The sequence below is a fragment of the Doryrhamphus excisus genome, chromosome 1 (genome assembly GCF_030265055.1).
Source record: "Doryrhamphus excisus isolate RoL2022-K1 chromosome 1, RoL_Dexc_1.0, whole genome shotgun sequence".
Taxonomy (NCBI): Eukaryota; Metazoa; Chordata; class Actinopteri; order Syngnathiformes; family Syngnathidae; genus Doryrhamphus; species Doryrhamphus excisus.
The window spans coordinates 32,417,247-32,434,342 of NC_080466.1; the positions used below are offsets into that span (position 1 = coordinate 32,417,247).

The 17,096-nt window shown below is 44.8% G+C and overlaps 2 protein-coding genes across 6 annotated transcripts; both read left to right on the forward strand.

The window, feature by feature from the left end:
• Nucleotides 1-2,791: 2,791 nt before the first annotated feature.
• enpp5 (ectonucleotide pyrophosphatase/phosphodiesterase 5) lies at nt 2,792-8,729 on the forward strand. 2 transcript variants are annotated; one of them, XM_058084502.1, is made up of 5 exons: nt 3,089-3,178; nt 3,262-3,303; nt 4,131-4,979; nt 5,280-5,456; nt 6,470-8,729. In XM_058084502.1, the coding sequence occupies exons 3-5, from the start codon at nt 4,151-4,153 to the stop codon at nt 6,874-6,876; spliced, it is 1,413 nt and encodes a 470-aa protein (XP_057940485.1). In that variant the 5' UTR covers nt 3,089-3,178; nt 3,262-3,303; nt 4,131-4,150; the 3' UTR covers nt 6,877-8,729. The 2 variants fall into 2 exon arrangements, with proteins under 2 accessions (XP_057940478.1, XP_057940485.1); XM_058084495.1 differs by lacking the exon at nt 3,262-3,303 and having other exon boundaries at nt 2,792-3,178.
• Nucleotides 8,730-8,934: 205 nt separating this feature from the next.
• On the forward strand, nt 8,935-16,703 carry LOC131137030 (chloride intracellular channel protein 5-like). Of its 4 annotated transcripts, none has more exons than XM_058084512.1 (6): nt 8,935-10,049; nt 13,448-13,557; nt 13,636-13,761; nt 14,887-14,993; nt 15,655-15,836; nt 16,129-16,703. In XM_058084512.1, exons 1-6 carry the CDS (start codon nt 9,372-9,374, stop codon nt 16,291-16,293), a joined length of 1,368 nt encoding a protein of 455 aa, XP_057940495.1. In that variant the 5' UTR covers nt 8,935-9,371; the 3' UTR covers nt 16,294-16,703. The 4 variants fall into 4 exon arrangements, with proteins under 4 accessions (XP_057940495.1, XP_057940524.1, XP_057940505.1 ...); XM_058084541.1 differs by lacking the exon at nt 8,935-10,049 and adding an exon at nt 10,698-10,774 and having other exon boundaries at nt 16,129-16,699; XM_058084522.1 differs by lacking the exon at nt 8,935-10,049 and adding an exon at nt 11,603-11,972 and having other exon boundaries at nt 16,129-16,699.
• Nucleotides 16,704-17,096: the final 393 nt, after the last annotated feature.

The following is a 17,096-nucleotide window of genomic DNA, read 5'->3' on the forward strand; positions in this document are numbered from 1 at the left end:
CATTGTTGCGAATAAAAGGACCAAAGCACTTGCAGCTCCAGAACATCATCTGCATTTTCCACCACGTCCACGGATCTCACTCCTCACAATTAATCACAAATAATGCAGTACCGTAACAAACTCACTTACTAAAACTCACATGCTAATGCTAAGTTAGCCTATGGGGTGATGTATAGTATGGGGTTATAGTATAGTATGGGGTCGGGGTGAGTCCGAACTCGAATCTGGTATTTGGAACGACACAAATAATGACGTTTTTACTAATAATGAATTTGAACAAAGCTTTTTCAAATATTTATATTGGGGTAGATTTAAAACATCATATCAGACATTATCTAATGGTATCAAAAATATATCATTTCTTGGTGAGACCGCAGTGCATGCCTGGATCAGCCAATGGAATGAGTGACTGGTGTTCAGCAGTCCGGGGCGGGGACAGAGCGACACAGAGCAGTGTGCCTGCCCCTCACAGCAATGGAATTTTGCTTTGTAAACAAACTACCGTTCACCTCAAATGGGTTTCAGATGCAGTTTTCAGCTGTCCATAATAACGGAGTTTGATCGGGACATTATTCTGTTGCGCTGCATTTAGTTGCTTCTGCAGTTGGGCGTTCTTCTGTATGGGTGTCTTTTGTTGGGAATGGAATTTTCCATCACAAAACCTGCATCGTGCCCCATCCTATGACCATAGTCCTTGTTGCATGCCCCTTGCCTTGCTTAGCCTGCGTATTTTGTATTTTTGTGTGCTTCTGCTGAACCTGATCAGCTCTATGCAAAGGACATATGATGCACTGCACGAGGCAAGCTGTGTTTTTTGACACTCCACCAGTACTGTCAAACTTCACATTTTGGAATGTCCTTTTGTTGTGGCCAGCATAAGGCACACTGACACAGATTTAGACTGGAAAGAAAATGGTACAAGGTTTTGATCTTTAAGTGGCTATATACAGTCCATCCATGCATGATACAAAAGATAGAATGCTGAAGTCACATTTGTATGACTTTCTAATGTACAAGTGTTAGTCTTCATAAAAGAAACATGCTTCATGACTATTAATATGAATGTCATCCAAGCAGTACGTGGTACATCTGTGATGGACTATTGCATTGCCCAATTGGATATTGGATTATTTACACTGCGTGTGCGTTCTAAAGCTGCCAATCATTCATTTACACTGAGGAGTGCCCTCTGGGTTTTTCATATTGTCACTAGTTAAGCATGTTGTTGATTTGATTTTTACAAACTAGGATATCTTCGTGCCTTAGCAGGGCAATAGCCAGCACGGAAGTTGCTCACCAGCTCAGCATTCAAACATATTTGCCCAAAGATACATCACACTCAAAATATCTTCCTGCTATTAAACAGAGTAATTGTGACGGCGTGGGATCCATTCTACGCACTTCATTCCAACAACAACCAGAACTTTTGAAACTCAACACACAGCCTTTTGTGGAAAACATCACATGAGCTAGAGAGCACAAAAACCACCACAATAGCCCAAACAAACACACCAAAAAAGGAATCCTCCTCATGTGTGCACGGATGTGAATGCACCCGGAAGGGTACACGTGCACAAAAACACACCGTCAGCTAAACGCACAGCGACAATGAGGAGCACACATGTAAGAAAGACGTAGAATTCACACCATTCCCTCTTCTATCTTTTACCAGAGAGCGGCCTCCTCTTGGTTGGAAATGTGTCATCCTAGGCAAGATTTTACATGGCGCCATTGGTGATTTACATACGTTTACAAAAGAAACTGAATGTCACTCTTTTACAGATTTGTTAAACAACCTGCCTCCACAAACACCTCCATTCACCTGGCAAAACCAAAAACATCTGAAACTCAATAACCTCAAAATACAACTCCTGGAGTAAATAAGAAGAGTGAGTAATAAATCACAATGAACATCAAACAATTGAAATAATCAGGCACTTTTCACACAATAATGCTGAACCGCAGTTCTACCCCTTAGTCCTTCCCCTTGGTCTTGCTCCTTAAAACCTAGGGCCCAGGGGAAGCACACCACTTGACATTTATACTAATGGAAATGTATCAGATATACACATGAAATAGAAATAAGAACAGAACAAACTTCATGAATGTATCATCAAGTGTCAGTTCAAGGTTTCAAAACCTCCCTGTTTTGCCTCGTTGACGCATGTTCTCCCTCAGAATGGCCTTTTCTTGCATTTGACTTTTCCATACTGGGATGGCAGCGTTCCAGTGGTCCTGGAGTGCTGTGTGGTGTAGCAGAAGCCTGACTTCACTTGGCTCAGCATCTCCTGCAGGAATGGCACATACTGTATGAACTCACATATGAAATACAATCGTAATAGGAATAGTAAGATTGTAATAGTGGGCTGAAAACACACCATTAGCTACACAACATTCATCTTTATTGTTCTACTTAGGCATAAACTCACGGCACGAGTGATAAGACGTTAGTCGTGTAATTAAAAAAGGCAATAGCGTGATGGCTTTCCTTAGTGTCCTGAACCAGGTTGCGGAGGTTGCCCGGGTTGGCAATCTGCATGCTAACGAACGCTTTTAATAATGGTCACTAATAAAATGACTCCCAAAACATCACATATACAGAGTATGGTTATTGACAATGTATGTTCATACAGTTAAAAAAATAATGACGTCGTAAAGATTTTCGACGGGAGGAAGCGATGTAGGCCTCGCGCATGCCCGGCAACGTGAGTGACACCCTGTGGACATTCAGGGTAGTGTAGCCATGTCAACACACAAGACGTGCACTTGTGTTGAATGAAGTTCTTCGATTTCAAAGTAACGGGTATGACATTGTTATGATGTTGCTTTTTCTACGTGGGGTAGAAATAAATTTGACTGTCAGGACTGATGTCTATTTTTAACCTGGTCATTGATTACGTCATTGCCCACGGTGCATTTGAGGATGCATTCTCATTCAAGCACGCATCTGCCGCCTTGCAGGGGCTTCTTCTTGGCTTCATTGCTGATGTCACCTCGATCAGCTGCTCCGACATAAGCACAAAGACAGAAATAAGTCAAGAGACGCTAGTGAAAGCGGCTGAAAGGCGGGACTTCCTTCCGGCTGTGACCAGAGTTCAGGCTGTTTATCTCGGTGCGCAGACACCCAGGCCAGCCGAGGCCAGCCGACGCCAGCCCAGTGCGGGATCAGATAGAAAAGGTAAGCTCGGCGAGTTGTGTGTTTTTGCTTGCAAGAAGCCTGAAACATTTTCTCCGTTTTACGTCCTGCTTGCTTGCTTGCAGACGGTGCACTCATTTGCAGAGGTTGTCACCACCAAGTCTGAGGTGTGTGCGCGTGTGCGTGTGCGCGCGTGTGTTGTCGTCCTTCGCGTTGATGCATTTGGTCATGATATCAGCCACACCATTGCTGGATGACATCACCGTCACATCATGGAGGATGTTATCATCCCACAACTAAGCTGTGCTTTGTTAAAATGGATCCCTTTGAGGATCAATATGTGTGAATGTGTGTGGGAAGCACGCAAACTGCTGCAGTAACTGCTGCAGTATGTGTGCTCTTCAAAATAAGAGCGACGTTTGACCCATGTCTGTGTAAACGGAACAAGAGTGTGATAAAACTGCCTTCCATATGCAGCTAGCAATGTGTGCAGAGGCTGACATCCATTAGAACAGTTTGCCACTTTCTTACCAAGAACTACACTATACTACCAAAAGTATTTGCTCCCCATCCAAATGACCAGAATCAGGTACCCTAATGACCTGGCCTGGCCACAGGAGTATCAAACCTAGCACCAGGCATGCAGAATGCTTCTACAAACATTGGTGAAAGAATGGCCCAATGACTTGAACACACATTCGTAGCTTTGACCGCTCCAAACCAGTGCATCCTTGGAGACATTCTCACCACGCCGAGAACCCTCTTCGTTTCAGAATAGTTGTGGTTTTACATGTAGAAAATCGTAAATGCAGAAAAGATGGAACTCGCAACAACGTGTAGGGTGCTTTGTTTGAGCACTCCGTAGGGTTTTGGACCCACACACTAGTTTTACCTGCAATGTTGTATGACTGAGGCAAATCTTGGTGACAAGGAAAAGTGAGGCACACAAAAGGGGAGTCCGTGTTTACGTTGACTTCCTTCCTGTTGTTCGCAGCTTCCTCTCCTCTCCACACAATGCTGGTCCAACTGCTGCGCCTCCTGTGCGCCCTCCTTCCGCCACTCCTTTCCCTCCAGCGCCCAGCAGAACGCCCGAAGCTGCTCCTGGTGTCCTTTGATGGCTTCCGTTGGGACTACGTGGACCGTGTCCCCACACCAAACTTCCACCTTCTGATGCAGGAGGGTGTGACTGCGGAGCAGGTGGAGAACGTGTACATCACCAAGACGCTCCCCAACCACTACAGCCTGGTGACGGGCCTCTACGCCGAGACGCACGGCATCGTGGGAAACGATATGTATGACCCGGTTCTCAACCGCTCCTTTTCCATGGACACGGACAGCATGTACGACCCTCTGTGGTGGGAGCAGGCCATTCCCCTCTGGGTCACCATCCAGACCTCTGGAAGGCGGAGCGGCGCCGCCATGTGGCCTGGATCTGACGTGAAGATCCACGGTATGTTCCCAACACGCTACCTTCCGTACAATTTGTCCGTTCCATTCGAGACCCGCGTGGAACACATCATCCGGTGGTTCTCGGCACCCGAAGAGGAGGTGGTGGATTTTGCCGTTTTGTACTGGGAGGAGCCAGACGAGAGCGGACACAACTTTGGACCTGAGAGCTCTCTCATGGACGCCGTCATTGCCGACGTGGATGAGAAACTGGGCTTCCTGAGGAAGGAGATGAAGAAGGCGGGGCTTTACGAGAGAGTCAACCTGATCGTGACCAGTGACCACGGCATGACGCAACTTTTTGCTGACAAGATCATAGAACTGGACGAGTATGTAAGCCGAGACCTGTACACGTGGGTGGACAAGAGTCCAGTGGTGGGAATACTGCCCAAAGAAGGTAAGACTGTAGGTCAGACATAAGATTAAGTGGGATTGCTTTGAAATTTCTCACACAGCTCAATGCCTTCTACAAAACACCCTGCGCAACTTTAGGCTGTTTTCATCAACTCTCTGGTAAAGTGGAAGTGAAAGCCGCCGTGTGTAGTGGTTAGCGTTATGGACTTCGGAGCTAGTTGGATTCGTTGCGAGCGCTTGACAGTAGACATCATTTGACTTCAATAAGGTTCTTTAGAGTGTTTACGGGCACGAGTACTGTCCTCATGGACCTATATCAGCTTGAGCTGGCCATGTCTTGCAGGGAAGCTGGACGAGGTGTACAACAAGCTGGCAGACGCCAACCCCTACATGGCCGTCTACCGGAAGGAGGACATTCCCAAGCGCCTCCACTACCGCCACAACGTCAGGATCATGCCCATACTCTTGGAGGCCACGGAGGGATGGACCATCGTGCAGAACAGGAGCACGCCGCTCATGCGTATGTCTCAGTATCTACCCAGCCCTCCTCGCTGTTGTTAGTCACAACTTGGATTGTCACGGATTTGGATTTGTCATTTGGATTTGCATTTAGAGTATGCATAAAGGACATAATATGCCCTTCCAATCCTGCTCCACGCACGTATGATCATTCACTGTAGCTCACAGTCTGTCTTCTGGTTGCGCTCTTCCTGCAAAGACTGCTTTTCAGCAGATGCGAAATACCATCATGTTAATCTCGTCATACTCACTGCTCAATCCCAATTGTTGGAAACAACAAAGAACGAGCAGGAGTGTTTTTGCTTTATTATTAAACCCTGTTTACAACCTCATAAATAAATGTAGCATGATTAGAGTCCTAACCAAGCCCTTTACACTTGTTTAGAACATTGAAAAGTAAGATGTATGAGGCATACTGTAAATAAGACATAACAGACTCCCGCCTTAGGATCAACCATGTACTTCCGGCCAGCTGACATCACACATGTCGCTTCCCTAGCCCCGCCCCTTGATGGCACACAGATACTTCACTACGTATACTGAATGCCTTATATTTGTATTTTCTTTCATTTATCCAAAATACGTAGAATTTGCTGAAATATGTTTTTTTTTATTAATAATGGGCCATATTCAAGCACAAAACAATCATTTATTAATGAATGAATGATTAAAAAAACCCAGATATGAAGGTATGGTGTGATGTTGGAACTATGACGACTGTAGGTATTCCATAATTTTTGTATATAGTTATTTTATTTAGCTACAGTTGTACTGTCCTGTGTTATTGCTTGATGTTGTATTTATGTATATTATTAATAGTTATTCACATGTTTATTTTGTGCTAAGCTTTTTATATTGATATTTTATATTGATATATTAATATTGTATCTAATTTCTTATCCATGGATAAAAAAGAGAGAAGGATGCCTACAGGGCTGGAATAGAACAGCATCAGATGTACCTAATGATGTGTCCAGTGAGAGGACCTAGCAGTGACTGTGGTTGTCTCCTCAGAGGGAAACCACGGCTATGACAACACCCTACGTAGCATGCAGCCCATCTTCCTGGCACGTGGCCCCGCCTTCCGCCAGGACTATGTCAAGACCTCTATGTGCTCCGTCGACCTTTACCCCCTCATGTGCCACATCCTGTCCGTTAAGCCTTGCCCCAACAACGGCTCCCTCGCACACGTTCAGGATCTCCTGCGGCCGGAGCCCACCACATCCACGCCCAGTGTCGTACCCGGGACACAGGGCGAGCGCTCCTACTCCCCCGTGGTGGGTTCCCTCCTGGGCGCGGTGCTGGTGCTGGGCTTCCTGGTGGTCTTTGTCCAGCAGGTGACACACAAACAGCTGCCTCTGCCGAAGCATGGAAGCAGGGAGATGTCTCAGCCTTTACTGCAAGAGGACTTGCACCTGTAGCTGCTCATCATCATCATCCATCTGGGTACAGGATGGGACGTGCTGGACAGAGACGCCTTGTGGAGGTCCGAGCAAGTGTGAGTCAAGTGTGACATAGACCTTTTAGTGGCTTTGCTTTGTTTGTCAGCGTCAACATCATCATGTTTGTGGTTAGCTTCAAATCACAGCTGGGAGCCAAGCAACATTTACACCGCTAGTTCTCAACTGCTTTGGCTGGGAGACTTTTTTCAACTGAAATATCTAATATTTCATGAAAAGACATCCATTTTCTATGTTGCTTAATGCTGGAGCCTATCCCAGCTGTCTTTGGGTGGGAGGCGGGGTCCACCCTGGACTGGTGGCCAGCCAATCCCAGGGCACATATGTATAGACAAACAACCATTCACACCCACATTCATACCTATGGACAATTTAGGCAAAAGCTAACACCCAGGTAAAGACCTGCCACCCACTTTTGGGTCACAGCCCACCAGTTGAGACTCACTCGTGTACTGGTTTATGAGACGCTGTTGTCAGTGCAACGCAACAGCAGCACTGTTGTTAGGCTGGCCTGGCATGGCAGCTCCAGTCTTTTCATGCTTCTTCTGATGGGCTGCTCATGCTGCCATTTAGACAGGAATAGAACTATATTTTACGCAAGTGGCAGTATTCTTTTAGGCAAGTTGTGTGCCGTCATTGGTCAGGCATTGGGATGGGGTCCGTGGAGCTTCTTGAATATCAATGTCGCTTCTCCGTGTCATGTCTTTCTGCGTGTTGGCCGCTCCTTTTGCCATATTTCTACGTAGCTGATTGTTTTTCCATGTGGTCATGGCCATGACGTTTGCTGGTGAAACGTGTGGTGACGTTATTGTCAGTATTTTCCTGTTTGGACTCTTTCGGTGTGGCTTCTCTGACTCTTTGAGAGTCGGAACTGTTCCTGCGATTTGCACTACATGACCAACAGGGGGCAGCAGTGGGGTGCTGGGGAGGGAGGGTGTTACTTTGCATAACATAAAGTAAGGTGCCTCTTGCCAAAACACTTTTAAATCAGTCGCTGAGCCTCCCCAAATATGCCAACACTGTGATTGTTTTGAAATTCCTCACATTTCTCTGGAAATTGTTCATTTTGAAATGGTTTCTTGAGTGAAACTAGTTTCTTGCTGTCATCTGTCAGCAAGACACTTTAGTATTCAATCCACAAATATTTGAATGATTTGTGAAAAGAATTAATGTCCAATCACTTGTCATTATCTTAATGAGGAATCTTGAATTTGGTGTGAAGATGAGCAACCTTTGCCATGTTACTGATTCAGAAATAAAGGGACTTGAAATAAAGTTGGCATTTTCTTTTGGGTTTTCTGTATGTATTTGCTCTAAGTAGATGTCCGAAAACAAGCTCATCACGTATTTGCAAATCTGCCTTGACAAAATAATCATGCTCAGTTTTTTCTACTTTTTCTACTGAAAAGAAACATACCATATTTTGCATGGTTTGGCCGGGTCTGTGACTTATACACCATATAATAGGCCGGAAAATACGGTAGTTTGTTGGTTGTAGTTTGCTTCCCTCAAAGTATTTAGCTTTACGTTACGACTGTGAATAAAAATATGGAAGAAATAAATCAACACTATGATATATACTGTATTTATACCCACGCAAAAATAGAACAATGAACTTTGTAAAGGCAGATTATTTATGGTTAATGTGGTGGCCATCAACAAACTAAATCATTCAGCCCTGGAATTTTCCCCTGGAGCCATAGAAGCCGTTTTCTGACAGATTGTATTCAATGGCGCCTAGAAGGACAAATTGAAAGAGACAACTCTCATCCTCTATTCTATGCTGTATTTTGACCCTTTTTCTTTCTCTTAGTGTATGCTCCCAAATGCTGATACTTTTAGTTTCTTTTGCCTCTTTCCTGATTATGGAGTCGCCGTTAAAATACTGATTTTGGCTTCAGCCCTTTTAAATTCCAGATGCCCTTCCTGACACATACTGATGATGCTTACAAGTGGAGATTCGAACCAGTGACATTTGCTCCAAAGTCCAGAACATCAACCACTACACCACAGCGGGCTCTACGAAATGCTGATACTCCGTGTAGCAATGGGGCGTGTTCCAATTGGGATTTCGGCTGATACCAATACCGATCACATAGATGCAGTGTAATTGTTGAAATGTACTACTGGCTATATTAGGGCTCACTAAGGTTTCTTCTTGTGAGAGCTAGTTTTACAAAATGATAATGGCCAAGAGCTACTCATTTTTGTAACCCTTATATTTATGGCTTACCTCAAGCCAAAGAAAGGTTAACAACATGCTTGTTTTACCACATCATGCTGGTATCCACAAGTCAGCTTTTGTATTTCATAGTGCATTTATTTCTACAGCAAATGTGCGGGTGAGTCACCATATAAGAAAATAAAAACAAACAAGGGTGTTGAATTTTAAAGTAAGACAAGAGTTGTGCTATGGGTCCCGTGTGAAAGAATTTTTTTTGGTGTCACCTTCTCACATGGTGCCAGTGTGGCTGCAGGTTGGTGCGGTGGTAAATCATCAGTTAAGCTGCTGGATCAAAGGTCCTCTGGGAGGTGTCTCTGGAATTTGCCCGTGCAGAAATTCACTCGGTGCACCACTGCTTTCTTCTCCACTCCTTGTCCCTGAACGACAAACACAGAACATCCAGTGCAACATGGAAGTCTCAGCCCATGATGGAGTTATGCCACGTGATCACTCGGACAGCTCGGACTCGGAGCTGGAGAGGCAAGAGGTCAGCCAGGTGCAGGTCCATGTCTCCGCAGATGAACCTACCTCCCCGGACTACATGGACACCAGAGACGGAGACGCACGCAGCCGCTCTTCCTCTTCCTCTTCTTCTTCTTCATCTAATAGCCATGAAGAAGAGGAGGGTGGAGCGGCATTAAAGATGGAGGATGTTCCCAAGGAGCCAGATGTCCACCAGGAGGAGGTCCAACCGGAGGGGGTGAACCAGTCCAGGCGCTCCTCTGCATCCTCCACCTCCCCTGAGGAGGACAACGCCGAGGATGGTATGCTGATGGCCTACAAGCATATGGACACCAAGGCAGAGGAGTCTGTGGACTACAGCCTGAAGACTCTGGAGAACATCAGCCAAGACGAGAGCAGCCTCACTCCGTCTGATCCCAGACATCCAGAGATCTCTCTCTTTGTCAAGGTAGGAAAAGGTCAAAGTCCTTCAGCTCTTTAACCCTTTTTAGAACAAGATATGTTGTAGCCAAACCAGTGAATACCAGTGAAGTATTCTCTGTCTGACACCAGTTGATCGGAACTCTTGCTTCACGGAAGTACATCTAATTATTATCTTTTGGTCACATTTCCCGACCTTGATGAATTCATGAAGTCATCTTCATCAGATGGGACCAATCTTGATCAAAAGCTGACCTCGTGGAGCTGAGATCTTAACCTTGTTTTGGTCAAGATATTAACCATGTGTTATTAACCAAGTCCCTCACCCAACCCAAACCCAAAGTTTAATTGTAAAATATTAGCAAGTTTTAATATTATCTTTTCCTGTTTAAATTTTATCCCGGGTGCGTTCTTTCATGGCATGCTCAGATATGACGTAACACGCAGCTAGAGACGTTCCTCAGTTTTAAAAATGGAGGCCAGCAATCTGCACTGGACTGCTGTGGAAAGTTTGTTTTTGATCCAAACAAAATGTCAAGACTGGACGGTGAAAAACTGGCAATACAGAGTTATTCCAACAATGGAAGAAAAACCCGGTATCACGTGATGTTGATGATTACGTTTTATTGCGCATGCCCCATTGACTATTCTGTTTGATTATAGTGGCGCATGTAGACCAGAGATTGGAATATTCCTTTCCATGGATACCATTGATTTCTGAAAAGTCATTCGGAAAGAGGGAGAACTCCTCATGTACGTGGCTATTGACAGTATTCTGTTGGATAACGTCAGTGTTCAAACATTGTCCTTTTATCACTTCTTCAATGAAGCATCCTGTGGATGTTGGAGAATCTTTAAACAAGATTTTTATTGTTGAAAGTTGTTAGTTCCATTGTGACATGTCTGAACTAATCTAGACAAACATACCCCTCGTTCTAAAATGAAGGCTATACTATAAAGTCAATAAGTAAATAAGTAAGATCATTTGAATGATGAAGTTGTTTAGTGACTCTTGGAGGCAATGCATGAGCACATATCTCGTGTGTATGCTTGTGGACTCGTACTGATTTTTGTGCAGCCATGCTTTGGGAGTGTGCATATATTTATGACACAGCGAGCATGGAATGGCTTATCATCTTGCGTTATGTCACGCTCCCAATAAATGCTGAGCAGAGGTCACCCGAAGGCATTTCCCAACAGCTCTATAAAACTATTAGTGAACATCTTCTCTAAGTCAAAGTTTGTGGTCCACTGAAAGTGTTACTGTTTGACATGCCAGTGAATGATTAGCTCAACAAGTCACTCATTTCTGCTGCTTTTGCCTCCCTTTCCTCCAAACCCTAGATGGGTTGTAGCACCAGCCGCTTTGAAATGATTATTTTATACCAACGAGTATGAGGGCCACAGTGAAAACCAAACTATGTGACATTTTGAGAATAAAGTGGTCACCTTATGTAACTGGCATTGCCCGAGACAGGTATGCAAAAGGGGTACTTATTTGACACCTACATCTTTATTCTCACATACTTGCATCTTTTATTCTCATTCACATTGTCTCAATTCCATTTCTTCTTTTTGCATTTTCAATCGCCACTTGGAACATCTGTCCTGTATTTGTGTATGAACGAAGTATTCTGAGTATTTGGATGGGTGGAGGAGTAGGTGTAGTGGTATTGATGGAGCTCCACCCCTCCTCACAATCCAGCACTGGTCCAGGCGGACACCTGTTTCAGTGTCAGTGAGGTCTAGTCTTGCTCTTCCGTCTGTTTCTACAAATCTGATCTCTGAACTGCCACCCGTGTGACTAGTCAGCATCACATGACGTTGACGGACACAAGAGCAATATGACATTTGGGTGTGTAGAATGTAGGCTGAGCTAGCCTGACTGCTTGGGATGAAAGAAGAAATGTCAGGTGCTGACAGAGAACCTGACATTGAACTTTTTGTTAAGGTAAGACTAAAAAACACTTTTAGTGTGACGGTGTGTTGTGGGCTGGAGAGTAACACAATAGCAGAGGTAACATTACCTCGGATGGAGCACAGCTACGGTGGTGCTGGTGCAGATTCTTTGTCTGTTTCTTCTGCCTGGCTCCTCCTGGGACACCAAAGTGTACCTGAGGCAGGTGGGATGGAATAAAAAAAAGCAAAGATGCGGGATGTTTGCTACACTTTAAAAAGGGTCCGTCAGGGTTTGCGCTGCAGGTGTGACCTCGATGGGTCTGAACCTAAACCGCTTTGACAGTTTGACAGAGAGCATGAAAGGACACACAAGGCCACAGCAAAATCCAAATAAATAGCAACACTGATGACCCACTTCATTAGTCATGAGAAGCTACATCCAAAGAACTCTTCTATTAGCTGAAGCCAAACAGGAAGCACCTTTGCAATACAGCAGGAAACAAGATTAATATTATGTACACTCTGGTATCAAAACATTGCCATGTATCCAGCAATTACTCAAAGCCCAGTCATGTGTCCTCCCTGATTGGCCACATGGTCCATTCGTCATGTGACCACGCTGAAGGGGCTCAGTCTTGTGTGTTGTTGTGTGTGTGTGTGTGTGTGTGTGTAACAATAACACAGGTATGGCGGTGCACACGCAAAGCTGACTCTGCATGTTTGAAGAGCGTTCTGGTGTTTGCTGGAAGTGTGTTTGTGCATGAGCATGTATAATTCAGCGGGGAGGTCAGGTGTCACAGTTAGCAGGGAAACATAAGCTTCCCTCAGAGACAGGAAGTGATTGACGTGTAGGACATCACCGTAGGCACATGGCCTCTTAAATTGGGATTCTTCTTGCTCTGACTGTCGACCTGCCATTCCCCAGACGTTTGTAGTCTTCCAAGTACAGGGGTCCCTTGGTTAGCGGCATGAATCCCTTCCAGAAGGTACGACCAAAATGGAGAAAGAAAATAATGTAAATCCAATTCATCCAAAGATGTTAAGACATGCTATGGACAATAATTCCAGTTTTCGATGAAAAAAATGGTGCAAACAAATTACAAATGATTGGAATTGGAATGGTTTTAAATTTTACTTGAATACAAATTGAAATTCAAATACTTTTCCGACCTCAACAAATACAAATATAAGCTGCGTTGCACACCCCCTTAATGCAGTGTGAACCGTCTCGTCATCCAGCCGGTGTGGCACAGCACGATGAGGAAGAGGAACATGCATTTATGCACATGTCAATTTCTCGAGGCTGCCAAAATCATCAGCCTTGTTTTTTTGTTTGATTAATTGATGGTCATGACAGGCCTAACAACAAGCATATAACTGCAATTTTTACACCAATGAAAACATAGCACTGCTGTCAAATGTGACCCATGTCAAGTCCACAAGTGCTGTGTGTTGATTACATACCTCCTAAATGATGACGGTCTAGTACATGAATACTGCCATAAATCTCATTTCACTTATGTGCAGGCGGGCAGCGATGGCGAGAGCATTGGCAACTGTCCCTTCTCGCAGCGTCTCTTCATGATCCTCTGGCTCAAAGGAGTTGTCTTCAATGTCACCACCGTGGACCTCAAGAGGTCAGCCAGCAACCACGGTGGTGATGTCATGGATCTTCTTCTTCACGTCCGTGTTTTTTTTCCCCACCACTTGTGCAGGAAGCCGGCGGACCTGAACAACCTGGCGCCCGGCACACACCCGCCATTCCTCACATACAATGGAGAGGTCAAGACCGACATCAACAAGATCGAGGAGTTCCTTGAGGAGATGCTAGCACCCCCCAAGTCAGTAATTTGTCATATGTGGACGTTTGATTAGGAACACCATGGACAACACATTTGTTCAACAAACAACTTGCTTTATTGTTATTACCTTTTAGAACAGTGCCAGTTTAGTTGAAGTGTATATAATGAAGTGTCCTGTGTGGGCAGGCACTCACTTATGCCAGTGGTTAGAATAGAAAATAACATATTCAATAATGATGGGGGCGTACGGTGGATGGTGGTTAGCATGTAGGCCACACAGTCAGGAGATGGGAACACCTGGGTTGAAATCTCCGCTTGGGCATCTCTCCTTGTGTGTGTGTGTGTGTGTGTGTGGAGTTTTCATGTTTTCCCTGTGGGACCGTGGTTTTCTCCGGATACTCTGATTTCCTCCCCAATTCCAAAAACATGCATTTTAGGTTCAATGGTGACTGTGAATTGTCCATAGGTATGAGTGTGAATGCTTGTTTGTCCATATGTGCACTACGACTGGCTGGCTCGCTCCAAGTCAACTGGGAGAGGCTCCAGCATACACGCTACCCTAATGAGGATAAGCGGCATAGAAAATGGATGGATGGGTGGGTGGAAATAAATAAGTATGAATAAAGGTAACAAAACAAGATTTGATTTCATATAAAATATAGTGCTTTGCAGGCTGCATGGTGGACGAGTGGTTAGCGTGCAGGCCACACAGCTGGGTTTTCTCTTGGAACTCTGGTTTCCTCCCACATTCCAAAAACATGCTAGGTTAATTGGGGACTCCAAATTGTCCATAGGTATGAATGGGAGTGTGAATGGTTGTTTGTCTATATGTGCCCTGTGATTGGCTGACGACCAGTCCAGGACGTTCCCCACCTCTCGGCCGAAGACAGCTAGAATAGGCGCCAGCATGCCTGCGACCCTCGTGAGGATAAGTGGTATAGAAAATAGATGGATAGATGGATGGATATAGTGCTTTGCCCAACATAAAGAAATGTAACTGAGAGCAATGTTTGTGTAACTCTTTGTGTGACTTTATTTGTCAAACCAACAAAAGGCCGACTAACCTGAAATGAAATTAGTCTTCCTTAACATGAAGACGTATGGCCATCAGTTATAGCTCTGATTCTTCTTGTGATTGTCGATGTGATGCCTGCCTGCTGTCAGGTATCCTAAACTGGCGGCCAAGCAGAGAGAGTCCAACACGGCTGGGAATGACATCTTCGCCAAGTTCTCAGCCTTCATCAAGAACACCAAGGTGGAGGCTAACGAAGGTGAGGCTGCTCCCTTTAAAGTGCACCTATTATGTTTTTCCACTTGTCTGGCTTCTAAATGTGTTAGAATGTTGTATTCTGGTGTGGAAAAACCATGCCAAAGCGTTAGATAATGAGGTTTGCGCATTTGGAAGTAAGCTCTGAAAGAGGTTTTGGATGGCTCTGACGTCCTTATATGGGCTGCAGATTGACTGTGCTCAGTAAATGTCGATCTACATATACGGAAGTCCTTGGGAGCGCTTGGGAGTGTGACCAATCACATCAAACGGTTTAGGTAGGAAGCAAGAAGTCGTAGGAAACACAGATGGCATAGGTGCAGATTCTGGAAGACCTAGAAAGGTTTGTGTGCGAGTTATGGTGTGTAGCTGCTCCATAGAAGTCCACATATCAATACAAAGGGTCAAAACATGAACATAATAGCTCCCCTTTAAATATTTCAAAGTGTTGGCCATGTGCTTATTAAATTGTTTGTTAAATTAAAGAAGCATTCAGACCAGCAATATTGTAGGAAAGGGGGAGGACAGTGTGAAATGACAATAATGAGCACTTGAGTACAGCAGATGCCAGTGTTTGCAATTCCAGGTTGCTTTGCTGCTATCTTCCCTCCGGCTTACGAGACAGCAATTTTGTGTTTTGTAAGCAGTGCATTTTGTTCTCCCAGCATTGGAGAAAGGTTTAACAAGGGCGCTGAAGAAGCTGGACGACTACCTGAATGGTCTCCTGCCTGACGAGATTGATGCAGGCAGCATGGAGGAGGAGAAGGCCTCCAAGCGATGCTTCCTGGACGGGAACGAGCTGACCCTGGCAGACTGTAACCTGCTGCCTAAACTGCACATAGTCAAGGTAGAACACCACAAACCACAAGGAATTCTTGGCAAGAAATAGCATGGTGTGGATTCCAATTCCATTTCTGCATCTTTGCTTGTCCTCTGGGTTGACTAAACCTGTGATGGCTTTATTGAAGATGCTAATGTGTGTATAGTTGTCAAAAGATTTGTTTGATTTGTTGAAGATTCCACACGATCCTCAACATCTCCAAAGCATGAACCCAACTTTGGTCCAAAAACTAAAGAGTACTTGTTTTGCAAATGTGACATGTTTAGAAAAAGCTGCCCGCATTTTATGTGTCTTTCAGGTTGTGTCTAAGAAGTACCGAAACTACGACATTCCCTCGAACATGACGGGAATCTGGCGATACCTGAAGAATGCGGCAGCGCGGGATGAGTTCACCAACACATGCGCAGCCGACTCAGAGATCGAGATGGCATACAGGGACGTGGCCAAGAGGCTGTCCAAATAGATCCGACTTGGGTACCTTTTGGGTGTCCCCTTCAGAGTTTGTCCACACGTCACAAGTGATGTCGATGGTCTTTGAGATGTATTTATTTTCTATCACCACACCATGCAGCCTGTCATTTGACTCGCTTCGACTCCCAGTGATGTCAAGGTGCTTGACTTTATTTATCCGTCCACCCACTAGTCTCGTCTGACTCCACTGTATACTTTTTGCTCTTGGTCTGACTAACATCAACAACAAAGCTTATTAAAACTTTGCTCATTTTGTCTCACTCACTCTTTCTCTCCACTCCCCAACTCTGACCCATATGTACCAGTGCTTCAAATGTAAGAGAATGATGTTTATTTCAGGCCTTTGGGGGTTTAAGAATGAAGGGCAAATCCCCACCGCCTTCAACCCAGAGGGAGTCAAGAATGCACAGGCCGCCTCATGCTTCCACTTCAGAGATAAAATGAGACATGTCTCTTACAACTGTCCGTCATCGGTTCCAGAACCCTCATTTTTCATGATGGCAGCCTTCTACAAGTAAGGTGGTAACTAATGTATTTAATTAGGTTATATTTTTAGCATAATTAATGCATGAACACCAGAGTAAGCACACCTCGGCCCCGCTGGTCTGTCATCATAGCAAATTGAGGTGATGTGGAGCGTCCTCACAGTCACACAGAGCCTGACATTGTTTTATAACTTCATTCTGACCTGAACACACACTGCAGTACAATTGCAACACTCAGTGGCGCAGAAAGTGTCCTTGTGGGCTCAAAGTCACTTGTGGTCGTCTTCCCTTCTGCAGAATTAGGGTTAGG